Raw genomic sequence first — 13,614 nt, 5'->3', positions numbered from 1 at the left:
CCACCCCACACACACACACACCCCGGCCTACTTTGTTGCACGGCCGGCCCCTGAACCCCGACGCCATGTTGAGTCGGGGCTGGCGTGCTGAAGAAGTCCCCCGCACATGCGCAGGTTGGTGCGACCCAACTGCGCATGATACAAAGTTGGATGGGAGGGTGAGCTGAGGAAGATGCAGAGATACTTCAGTAAGATTTGGACATCTGAGCGAGTGGGCGTATGCATGGCAGATGCAGTATAATTCGGATAAATGTGAGGTTATCCGCTTCGGTAGCAAAAATAGGACAGCAGATTATTATTAGAATGGGTGTAAATTGAGAGGTGGATACTTAGCGAGACCGTGGTGTCCTTGTGCATCAGTCGTTGAAAGTAAGTGCGCAGGCACAACAGGCAGTAAAGAAGGCAAATGGTATGTTGGCCTTCATAATGAGAGGATTTGAGAAAAGGAATGTTTTACTGCAATTGTATAGGGCATTGGTGAGGCCTGTATTGTGTGCAGTTTTGGTGTGCTTATCGGAGGAAGGATGTTCTTGCTCTAGAGGGAGTGCAGCAAAGGTTTACCAAACTGATACCTGGGGTGGTGGGATTGTCAAATGAGGAGAGAGTATGTTGGTTAGGATTATATTCATTCAAGTTTAAAGAATTGGGGGGGGGAGAAACTCATAGAAACTTAGAAAATTCTAACAGGATTAGACCTGGTAGATTCAGGAAGAATGTTCCCGATGGTGGCAGAGTCCAAAACTAGGGGGCATTGAGGATAAGAGATAAACCTTTTAGGACTAAGGTGAGACAAAATTTCTTCACCTAGAAAGTGATGAATCTGTGATATTCACTACCCACAAAAAGTAAGTCAGGCCACAATGTTGAGTAATTTAAAGAAAGACCTCCCCCTTCTTCATTTTCCTCTTCCCTCCATTCTCCTCTTTCGCTCCCCCCTCTTGATACAGCTCTTGGGGCTAAAGGGATCAATAGATATAGGGGGAGGCAAGATCAAGGTATTGATTTAGCACACTGGTTTAGCACACTGGGCTAAATCGCTGGCTTTTAAAGCAGACCCAGGCAGGCCAGCAGCACGGTTCGATTCCCGCACCAGCCTCCCCGAACAGGTGCCGGAATGTGGCGACTAGGGGCTTTTCACAGTAACTTCATTGAAGCCTACTTGTGACAATAAGCGATTATCATCATTGAAGTTGACGATCAGCCATGATCATAATGAATGACGGAGCTGGCTCGAAGGGCCAAATAGCCTCCTCCTGCTTCTTTTTTCTATGTATGTTTCCAAATTCCAAAAAGTGTAATTTTCCGTATTTGTTTTCAACTTGTTGGACTTCAAATTGCATCCTCAGGATTGAACACATCAAACAACTGAATAAAGACCAGGTGTAACTCAATTCGCCAAGATGGAATAGCTCAGGTCAGGTCACTGGGCACACAAAAATATATATAACCGATTAGACAGCCGGAAAACAAACTGCAGTGATCTTGTATTAACTGCCTGACTGTTCCATACAGCTAAGAAATAAAACTAAACAATATGGGATTGCTCAAGGAAAACTAACACAAACATAAAAACTATATAAGCCATTTGACTAAGGACTAACTAATTTTTTTTAAACCCAAACATTTGAAGTACACTGAAAATGCTTACGTTACAACCTTTTGGCAAAATACGATTACGTAGACCCATTCAAAGTACCATATTATCCCTTTGGATGGAATAACAGAGCCACCTAGTGATAAACATACCTTACGTAGAATTTTTTCCAAAGATTTCTTTCCTATTCCTTCTCCTGAAGTTGCTAAAATACTAGGCAACGGTTGGAACAATTAGAGCAGACCTCCAGTAGATCATGCTCTGCATTCAAGTTCAGGCAATACCAGCAGGCTATATGATCATAAGTCCCATCACACTGACTGCCTGGCTGAATCTCCTTACACCCTAACTGCTGCAGTGCCGAGATTTGATAATTCAACATTAATCTGCAAACAGAGATGGGTTGTCAAGCAATTCTGTTCCCTCTGACACCAGAGAGCATTCCATACAAGTCATTAACAGAAATTTTGGACGTTGCTCATTCAGCACCACACCAATTTGAATATCAACAATCCTTGCTGTTATGGTGTTTGCATTGAGATAAATAGATACATTTCCCTAGACTATAGCAGTGCCTGCACTTCAAAGTTTATTTATTAGTTATAAAGTGATTTGGGGCTTCTGAAATCAGAAATGGCACCATATAAACATTATCCTCTAACATTGGGGTTTCAGTTTTCTCTGGAGCATAATTACTAAAGTCTAACCCTCAGAAAAATCTTGCTCCACAGTGAAAATTTCAAACAAAAATAAAACATAGCTCTCATAAGAACTGAAAATAAATGTATTAAAATGCAACTGTAGCCTCTTGGTAATCAAGTAATTCCTTTTTTTTTAAATCCACCTACAAACTAAAGGACAAGATGCATCATTAATGATGCTATAAATGTTAAAAAGATTAAAAGATAAAGTAGGTCAGAAAAGAGCAATGACAGACATTTGCTCTCCTTTTTAATTTGGATTGCAGGAGAAGATCTCCATGCACGTGGATTCCCATCTTTACATTGATAATCTTTTCCCACCAGGAGAATTATTCAACTTTGAAAAATGGGCTGCAGATTCAATCCCTGGGATTTAACAAGTTAACAGATTTTAAAGGTTTTTTTTTAAAATGGGACTTGCTGCACCTATAAGACTTTTTTTTTCTTAATAAATTTAGAGTACCCAAGTGTTTTTTTCACCAATTAAGGGCAATTTAGCATGGCCAATTCACCTACCCTGTACATCTTTGTGTTGTGGGGGTAAGACTCTCGCAGACAGGGGGGGGAAATGTACAAACAGACAGTGATCTGGGGCCGGGATCGAACCCGGATCCTCGGCACCGTGAGGCAGCAGTACTAACCACTGCACCACCGTGACGCCCGTTGCACCTAGAAGACAAAGGGGAAATTTCCAAAAATACATCGCTACATTGCACCCCATCAAATGCATCCCCTGCAGTAATTTGTCTTAGAACACAGAACACACAGTGCAGAAGGAGGTTATTCGACCCATCGAGTCTGCACCGACCCACTTAAGCCGTCACTTCCACCCTATCCCCGTAACCCAATAATCCTATCTAACCTTTTGGACACCAAAGGCAATTTAGAATGGCCAATCCACCTAACCTGCGCTTCTTTGGACTGTAGGAGGAAACGGAGGAAACCCACGCAGACACAGGGAGAACGTGTAGACTCTGCACAGACAGTGACCCAGCAGTGAATTGAACCTGGGATACTGGCGCTGTGAAGCCACAGTGCTAACCACTATGCTACCGTCTTGGTCCTCCCAATTTAAGCAGTCATTCCATATTTAAATAATTTATTTAAAATCCATTTTGCCTGTTTCAAAATGCTGCATAGTCTCAGTCAGTAATTTAATAACCATGAATGCGAGTACATTTGTTTGCTCAGTGACCCTCAAACCTCATGCAAATTTCAAAATATATTTTTAAAAGAAGTAAAATTGCATTTACCTACTTCTCACTGCCTTGTTGAGAAAAAAAATCAAACAATTAATGCAGCAAGTGCAATAAGTGTATGAAATTGTTTTGTTCAAGAACAGTGGAGCCGGGGGTCTTCATTTCAAATTATAGCTTTAAAAGATTCAATAAGGCCCCAAAATTGCTATGATAGCCAAACGGCAGCACCCGCCCATGCCAGTTTAATATTAAGGTATTTTGTAATAACAAACTTGCTGGAAGATGCACTCTGCCCGTTAGAGGGCATCTGGGATTAGAGTGAACAGGGAAAGTAACTTGAAATAGTTTTCACCAACGATCATACTGCTAATTTCAGAATTTTTCGAAGATAAAAAAGTTGTAAATTAGAGTACGTGAATACAAAGTTAAATCATGTACAAATGGAATAGTTAATTCATAGTGACATAGAGGTTCATTAGCAGTAATAAAATTATCACGTTGTTAAAAGGGTACTTTGATCTAAAATGGCATGACTTCAATAAATTTACTTTGTATCTGCAGTGCAAGTACAGGAACTTCATGTCACTCAATGCACTTGAGCCAGACATTAAGTGGCTATTTCCACAAGATAACTGAGGAACAGCGCATTTCTGACAGCAACTTGTTGATTTCTATATTTAATTGTACATTTGTTCTCATCTAAAGTTGCTGCGGTGTTTGCACATATTAACGAACACTATTGGCTTTGTTGTTCTTTTAACAATGTGGGGGCCATTATTCTAGCTGCTGATAAATCTGGTCACCAAAAACATGAAACAGATGCATTTCATTAAACTACTTTGTATTAGATCACATTCATTTGATTTCACTTTGTTACCCCATAGCCAGAGCATAGAGATCAGGTCTTTTCTCCTTTTCTTCTTGGCAAATTTTATGTACTCTTCTCTCCAATGCTTGACCTAGATTCAGTACTTTAGGATACCAAGGGAGCACTTTTGTCAACACGATCAATATGTTCCGGATATGTACATACTCGCCCGTTTCAAGGCAGTGTACAGATGCCTAAAAGAAAATGCAATAATTAGGCCAGGAAATTCTACAACTTGCTTAGATAATATGCAGTATTTTAATATATTTACCTATACAGCCATAGTTATTTTGTTTTTAGTAATCTGCATGGCAATGTGTAATAGACAACCTTCCCACAGCCCCAATCAAAAGGATCAGTTTGTTACAATATGTAACTTTAATTAAATGGAGTTAATAACCAATAAATAAACACAGGAACCCAAAGATAATATGTTGGAAAATCTCAGCAGGTCTGGCAGCTCTGTAGGGAGAGAAAAGAGCTAATGTTTCGAGTCCAGATGACCCTTTGTCAAAGCTTTGACAAAGTGTCATCGGGACTCGAAACGTTAGAGCTCTTTTCTCTCCTACAGATGTTGCCAGACCTGCTGAGATTTTCCAGCATTTTCTCTTTGGTTTCAGATTCCAGCATCCACAGTAATTTGCTTTTATACTGAGTAAGCACAGGAAGATGGTCTTAATTCTTAGGAATCTTGCAAGTGAAACCAATTCCATTCCTAGTTTACCAGTGTGGTACTCAGTGAATGGCTCTGAACCCCTCAGTTTAAATTCATAGTTAACATTGTGTTTGGCTATTTCAGTTCAGATGGGAATAGAGGAATTGCAAACATGTATTACACCCCAAGGCTAAGAAACAAAACGTGGAGTTCTAGCTCCAGATCACAAACCACACTTCTGTGTATACATTGATGAGTGAGGTGAGAATCAATGATGTATCAGCCAGCTGAGAAACATGCACAGATTAGTAATCAAATAAGTATTTCTGTTCTGAATGTCTCAATTACATATTGCCTTATATTATAATAAAAAGATGTGAGAAACACTGAACCTCAATTTATTCAAAACTTGTCAAATTAAACAAAATTGAACAGATGTCTCATTTTTTGTAGGAATAATGAAACAGGCATGAAATAAAGTTATGGCTTAGTTGAATTTATGAACATCTGAATGTTTTTTGTTCACGCTCAACATAATTTCAAACATTGGAATTTCACAGCATAACCCTGTAATAAAACATTTTTTGACTATCACACAAAGATTAATATTTACATATGTAAAGTAATGGTTTAGAAGAAAACAAATGTAATACACATTTTTGTTAGAAATCCTGCCACTAATGCCACATACAAAAGGAGAAAAATGTATTTGTGCACAATGATAAGCATTTAGAACGCATTACTGAATAGCCTGCACTCAGACAGAAGTTTAAAAGCTCAGATTAGTATGTGTGCATTCCACCTGTGATGTTAGACATCCGTTACTGACTCTCAAGTCACAGTGGTGTTGAAATTCATAAACTGAACCAAGACATATAATTAATCGTTATATGGCAATTAAGTGAACTGGAGATGTTGAAAGAGGAAAATCCTTTAACCATTCAGGTACAAATCATTGCGGCAAAGTCCATTCTTAACAAATGACTAATTCCGAAAATATGGGCGAGAAATCTTTGCCAGTCCTTTTGATCTCATATATGCAAAATACCAAATGTACCATCTCCCAGAATAACATAATTTGCTTGTCAAGTGAGTCACGGGCAGCACGGTGGAGCAATGATTACACTGCTGCCTCACGGCGCCGAGGACCCGGGTTCGATCTGTCCGTGTGGAGTTTGCACATTCTCCCCATCTTTGTGTGGGTCTCACCCTTACAACCCAAAAAGATGTGCAGGGTAGGTTAATTGGTTACGCTACATTGCCCGCAATGTGAAAAAAAAAGAACTGGGTACTCTAAATTTATTTTAAAAATGTGAGTCGACAGTCCTGATCAGAATTAATTTTGGCAGGAATTTATTTGTGTTACTGGATAACCTCGATGCAAGGACAAGCATTCTAACATCTGCCATGATTGAATGGCGGAGCAGGCTTGATGGGCCGAACGGCCTAATTCTGCTCTTATGTCTTATTAACTGAATTTTGTTTTTTTCTATAAATTTAAAGTACCCAATTATTTATATATTTTCAAATTAAGGGGCAATTTAGCTTGGCCAATCCACCTCATCTACACATCTTTGGGTTGTGGGGGTGAAACCCACGCAGACACGGGGAGAATGTGCAAATTCCACACTGAGAGTGATCCAGGGCTGAGATTCGAATCCGGGTCCTCAACGCCGCAGTCCCAGTGCTAACCAATGCGCCACGTGCTGCCCCTGAATTTTGTTTTTATTCATTTATGGGATGTGGGCATCGCTGGTTAGGCCAGCATTTATTGCACATCCCTGGTTGCCCTTCAGAAGGTGGTGGTGAGTTGCCGCCTTGAACCTCTGCAGTCCCCGAGGTGTAGGTACACCCATTGTGATGTTAGGGAGGGAGTTCTAAGATATTGCCCCAGCGACAGTGAAGGAGCAGCGATATAATTCTGAGGAGCCGTGAATGGTGCTGAACATTGTGCAGTCATCCGCAAACATCCCCACTTCTGACCTTATGATGGAAGGGGATTGATGAAGTAAGACACTACCCTGAGGAACTCCTGCAGTGATGTCCTGGAGCTGAGATAATTGACTTCCAACCACCACAACCATCTTCCTTTGTGCCAGGTATGGCTCCAACCAGCGGAGAGTTTCCCCCCTGATTCTCATTGACTCCAGTTTAGGTAAGGATCCTTGACGTCATACTCGGTCAACTGCTGCCTTAATGTAAAGGGCAGTCACTCTCACCTCACCTCTGGTATTCAACTCTTTTTTCCATGTTTGAATCAAGGCAGGAATTTTTTTTTTTTTAAATTAAAGTACCCAATTCTTTTTTTTCCCAATTAAGGGGCAATCTAGCATGGCCAGTCCACCTAGTCTGCACATCTTTCGGTTTGTGGGGGTGAGACCGCACGCAGACACGGGGAGAATGTGCAAACTCCACATGGACAGTGACACAGGGCTGGCCACTGCGCCACACGAATCAAGGCCAGGAGCTAAGTGACCCTGGTGGGCCCCAAACTGAGCGTCTGTGAGCAGGTTATTGAGGAGTAAGTGCTGCATGACAGCACTGTTGATGATTCCTTCCATCACTTTGCCGATGATGGAGGGTAGACTGAAGAGCGGTAATTGGCTGGGTTGGATTTGTCCTGTTTCTTGTGTACATGACACTTCTCTGCAATTTTCTAGGTAAATTGCCAATAGATGCCGGTGCTGTACTGCAACAGCTTGGCTAGAGGTGCAGCAAGTTCTAATAGTAGAATCCCTACAGTGCAGTGCAAAAGGGGGCCATTCGGCCCATCACGTCTGCACCGAAAGAGCACCCACCCTATCCCCATAACCCCACCTAGTGGCAATTTAGCATCGTCAGTCCACCTAACCTGCACATCTTTGGACTGTGGGAGGAAACCGGAGCACCCAGAGAAAACGCACGAAGACACGGGAAGAATATATAAACTCCACACAGGCAGTCACCCGAGGTCGGAATTGATCCTGGGTCCCTGCTGCTGTGAGGCAACAGAGCTAACCACTATTCCATTCCATCATGTCGCCCTTGCTTCTGGAGCACAAGTCTGGAGTACTATGCCGGAATATTGACAGGGCCCATTGCCTTTGCAGCCTAAACAGCCCTCTCATTCTGCAGACTGTATCCAAAATTATCAACGGGGGATTACCTCTATTTCATTAACATTCCCAGTGGTCAGCACTAATCTAGAAACTGCCCACAACAATCTAGTGAGCTCTGTAGCATCAATTTCATTTTTCTAGACATTAATTTTGTTCTACTGCCATCTATAGGGGATCTCTGGCATCCAGCAACGGTGATGTCATCAAACTAAACAGTCAATCGCATCAAACAATTCTCAGTCAGCTGATCAGGAAATAACAATCTGGTATTATCATTTGCTTTTTATAATTTAACAGAAAGTAATAGCAAAACTGGGACATACATATGGGATCACAATAGAAGTTGAAAGACGTCAAGAATAGCATTACCTCTATGGAAAATCTATGGGAGTTTATCACCAAAGTCTGATATTCCACAAACATAAAATTAATTTTTCAGGACCAAAGAATTATGACTAAGTACACCATTAAAAACATAATTGCACCTCATTCAACAAGACCTAACTTTTCCACGGGTAAAAAATGGAAACTCCTGTCAATTTAGTGATTTTTTATCAAATTCCATCTGCCAGGACTCCAACAGCACACAGAGGTGGATCACTGACAGCAACTTCTGGATTTCAGTGTTTAATTATACATGTACAGATAGTTGTTGTCAGTTTCAAAGAGCAATGACAGCGAAAGCTCAGGTTTTCACCTTCATCACAATTGCAGAATCTAGATCATCAACTTGAATTCATGATAGCTTATTAAAAATACAATCGACTCCCTAGAGCGGTCTTCCGATTTAAAAAAAGTAAAAACATTTTCAAAAAGTTAGATGAATATCGCTACCTGTAAATTGACAGGAAGATAAACAATAAAGAGCAACAAAACTTACTTTGGTCAATTTGTAATGCCATTTATGTACAACATGTCTGAAATTTTCATAGTCTAACTGGTCAGCCTTATTTCCTCCATCAAACCCACTTGCTCGTAAAATTGTGAGAAACCCGGGGTAATTGCCACATTCCTAAGGGAAAAACAGGAAAAAGAGATAATTGGTGACACTGAAAACTGTTTATTCAATATGTGTTAAAACAGTGTGTCACAAGTGTTAGAAGAAGTAAACCGTGTCCAAAACATTATTTAAAAAGTTACCTTATCATATATCGTTCTGTCACTGTGCCACTTTGTTACCGTCTCCAACATGCTGCAGAGAAACCTGCCATAGCGACTGGCCTCATTTTCTGTGCAGCTCGCAACAGTATATATAATATCTGAAAAGACCTAAACACAAGAACTAGGACATTAAAATTAACAATACTTAAAAAATACATATTTCTTTTTTGTTAAATAAAGAAGCTTTTTTTACCCGATCATAACACAGAAGCGTAGAAAAGTTAGGTGTCTTCAGCTGATGAACTAATTCCACAAACTTAGCACAGTAAACTGCATCTATGGCTGAGAAGATACACCTTGGGAAGATGCACAGTTGGAGGAATTTTGTAATGGTCTCATTTTTGGTAGACTCTGAAAGAAAACACAAATATAATTAAATAGGTCCCCTATGAACCAAAGCAATGACACTCATGCAGTCAAGGGTCTCCACCAAAATGAAATAAATATAACTTTTTTAACCAATATTTCAATGTTCTATCTCTTAATGGAGAAGAGTCTGTCTGAAATGCCCAATATGTAACAACACCAGCAAGTCAAAATTGAATTTACACTCCTTTCCAAGTATGTCAATTTCGGCAGTGCCTTGAACATCTCTAAACTGAAAAAGGGATGGGAAAATCAGCTACCATTTCCACATCTGTTCCTGCTCGAGAGCAAATGCGTGCAAGAGTGAGCATGCACATATCTGACAGCAAGTGTGGCACCAAGCTAGCATAGGGAGCAATTCGGGGCCATAGGGGAAAGGGGGATGAGGGTCAGATGGTCTAACAACTTGTAAACAACTGAATAGGAAACCTAAGAGAACAGATGTGGCCATTCTAACCTGCACATCTTGGCAACTGCCATCTACTATGGAAACCCATGTTCTGCTTCAGAGGTCAGCGGGCCCACCTCCAAGCTGCGCCTGCACCCCTAGAGTGAAAACTGTGCATATCGGTGCACTTTTCACTGAAGCGGGTCCAGGAAGTCAGGAAAGTACCTGACTCAAGCTACTGGCTTCAAATATTGAAAATCAGGCCTATATTCTCTCGCCTTAGAGGTACGAAAAAAGGCACTTGAACAAAGAGACACATTCTTACAGAAGCGAGGAAGAACTGGTTCATAGCTGGAAAAAGCAGGACAGAGATTTGATGGTTAACAAAATCCGAAAATCTGAACAAAACACACAATGGAGCCACTGAACAATAAAAGAACCAAATTAAAATAGCCCCACTCAGCTGGATGACAATGGAGTGTTGCGGAGGATGATGTGATCAGCCATGTCCAAGTCTACAGACTGGGTTTAGGGTGAGGAGGGATAGTTCACCTTTGTTACTGTCATTTCTGATGTCATTAGTTCCTTTTACATTTCCTTCTTCAGCATCTCCATTCATATACCTTCCTTTCCCCCTTCGGGCACTCCTTGATCAAGAATTTGTCCATCTGCCCCAGTATTTCCTGATACGGCTCAATGTAAAGTTTTGATTTATAATGTTGCTGTGAAGCCCTTGGGTGCACTTTATTAAAGGCAATACATAAAACAAGCAGTAGTTGACATTTGATCAACATACCAAACATGTAATTAGTGTCTCCAAAATGTATTTTGTTCAGATTTTAGTTCTTAAAAAATTATTTTTGTTGCTTTTCCGAACGAGAGGTGGCACGGTGGTGCAGTGGTTAGTACTGCTGCCTCGCGGTGCTGAGGACCCGGGTTCGACCCCAGCCCGAATGGAGTTTGCAACCCAAAGATGTGCAGGCTAGGTGGATTGCACCTGAATTGGTAAAAACGAATTGGGCACTTCAAATTTATTTTTTAAAAAGAGGTTTTTCTTAACGAGTTAAGGAGCAGGCAAACAAAGTACAATTCGATTCAAATCAATGATGCAACTTCATCTCCAAGTGAACAAACAGACAAAAAAATAATTAAATTCAGTTGATGGAAATGAACTCTTTAGAGAAAGAGACAAATGACTGTCATCTACGAAAAAACTTCTCAATAGATCCTCTTACGGCATACGTAAATCTACTCCAAATATAGAAAATACATTAAGCCTTCAGCCAGGATGAAGCAGTAGATGCTTAGGGAATCTCCAGGTTAATAGAATCCGCCTGCAGGCCATTAACGAAGCAAATGCTATAACATCTGCTGTAATTTTAGTGAAACTGGCTAGTTCAGATGGGACTCCATGCATGTCTATCAAAGGAAAAGGCTGCAAGTCAATGTCTAGGGATATGGAAAGTGTGTCAAAGGATGACCAGAAACCAACCAGTTTCGGATACGACCAGAACATGTGGGTGTGCAGGGGGAGTGAGCGCCTGTCGCATTTGTTTGTATTTGAAAACGGTAGCACAGTGCTTAACATTGCTGCCTCACAACATCAGGGACTCGGATTCGATTCTGGCCTTGGGTGACTGTGGAGTTTGCACGCTCTCCCAGTGTCTGCATGGGGTCCTCCCATATTCCAAAGATGTGCAGGTTAGGTGTTTTTTTTAATTCGTTCATGGGATGTGGGCATCACTGCTAGGCCAGCATTTATTTGACCATCCCTGAGGGCATTTAAGAGTCAACCACATTTGCCATGTTGAATTGTCCCTTAGTGTCTAAAGGTGTGCCGATTAGGTGGATTGGCCGTGATAAATGCGTGGGATTACGAAGATAGGGTGGGGAAAGTAGGCCTTGGTCAAGTGCTCTTTTGGAGATCGTTGCAAGCTTGCTGGGCCAAATGGCCTCCTTCTGCATGGCGGGATTCTATGGAAAACTTACTAATTCTGGTCTTGGTGAAATGAATTCTGAGCAAAATTTTCAATTGAAATACGCTTAACGGAGCACAGGAGGATGTGGAGTTGACCCCAAGAAGGGCCCCCTTCCACCAGTCATCTGCAACGTCACGCCTAAGCTACGCTTACCAATAATTTTTATCTTATGGAGAGTGGAAGGTCCAGAGGATGGCATGAAATCATTCATGTCCACATTGCTAAGAAAGTCAGTCATTGCCATGTTATCCAGCGGGAATTCAGATTTATAGAGGTTACAGTAAAAAGAAGCGAAAGTTGAATTCATATCAGAGGGGTTAGCAGTCAGATTATGCAAGGTGTCATATACTTGGGAGATAAACCGAGAAGCAGACTACTGTCCGAGTTGGTGGGCTGAAAGGTGGCCACCTTCGCAAATTTTATTTCTTCGATTGAACCCTCATGTATAACATTGTTACCTCTATGGTCTTGACTCTACAAATGCATTTCTGACTGGCTTCCCATGCTCTACCCTCAGCAAACTTGAAGTTATTCAAAACTCTGCTACCCATGTCCGAACTTGAACCAAATCCCACACTTGCTGATCTACACTGCTTCCTGCTTAAATAACACAAGAATTATGATGAAACCATCTGCATCAACACATGCAGATCCATGATTCTGAAAAACTACATCAAACAGAAATAGGGTAATGCAGTATGTTCATCACATCTGTGAGCCAAGGGTTGGAAGACAAAAAAATGTAAAAACTTCTTCTTTTTATCACATTTACGAAGCCAATATAATCTAAGCTTTTGGAATCTTAGCAGGCATGTGCCTGCCAGCATTTGCCTACAACATATGCAGATCGTAAAAATGACAAATGTGAGAAATGTAAACGGTTGCACTGTTGCAGTGTACCTTCTGTATTGGAGATTAAGACACATTGTCAGCGCAAAGTAGATTTGATTTTATTCAACATTTGGCATGTTATAAATAACAGACAGCAAATGCAAATACTGGACATAGCAGGAAACTACACCTTCCCACAGTAGTGGCATCCTTTACACATGGGCTCACATTTTGAACCACCAGTGATTGTTACAGGCCAAACTATACTGCAACCTCAAGGAAAGGTGAAGTGGAAAAATGGATGCAAAAATAAAACAAAATTTAAGGAAAGTCGCAGTCACAGTCTGCGTAATCCAGGTCACTGTAAATGTTACTTTGTAACGGAATGCTGGGAGTTGGGCTTGATATCTACAATACCAGGACTGGATACTCCAAGTGAGAATCCAAGTGAGCATGATTCTGTGCCAAATCTATTACAAGGTTTTGAGCACTAGCTATTTAGATGCATTATGCAAACTACTAAGGTGCTTATTTTTGCTTTAATGATGGTCTATGGCCGGAAATCTCCGGCCGTTGTGATTCACTTTTCCCGCCGGCAGCGTACCCTCGCCTGAGGGTTGCCCGGCAGCCTGGAGTAGCTTCAATGAAAAATCCTATTGACAAGCGGCGGGAGTACAGAACCCTGCCGCCAGCGATCCGCATGCCGCCGAGAAACATGCAGCTGGGGAACCGGAGAATCCAGCCTTATTTCTTAAAAACGCTAAATTATTTTAA

The 13,614-nt window shown here is 41.2% G+C and overlaps 1 protein-coding gene across 1 annotated transcript in view; it reads right to left on the bottom strand.

Annotated features, from left to right (window-relative positions):
* The window catches only part of thoc2 (THO complex 2), a 193,707-nt gene that overhangs the window by 68,508 nt on the left and 111,585 nt on the right, over positions 1-13,614 (bottom strand). The window contains exons 25-28 of the mRNA XM_072505632.1: positions 9,470-9,627; positions 9,256-9,384; positions 8,996-9,127; positions 4,372-4,556 (exon numbers count right to left, since the gene is read on the bottom strand). Of these exons, the coding sequence (XP_072361733.1) occupies positions 4,372-4,556; positions 8,996-9,127; positions 9,256-9,384; positions 9,470-9,627 (604 nt within the window). The remainder of the gene's footprint in view (positions 1-4,371; positions 4,557-8,995; positions 9,128-9,255; positions 9,385-9,469; positions 9,628-13,614) is intronic.

Source organism: Scyliorhinus torazame, chromosome 5, assembly GCF_047496885.1.
Source record: "Scyliorhinus torazame isolate Kashiwa2021f chromosome 5, sScyTor2.1, whole genome shotgun sequence".
Taxonomy (NCBI): Eukaryota; Metazoa; Chordata; class Chondrichthyes; order Carcharhiniformes; family Scyliorhinidae; genus Scyliorhinus; species Scyliorhinus torazame.
The sequence above is the reverse complement of the archived record's forward strand: the minus strand, read 5'-3'. Positions and strand labels throughout refer to the sequence as shown.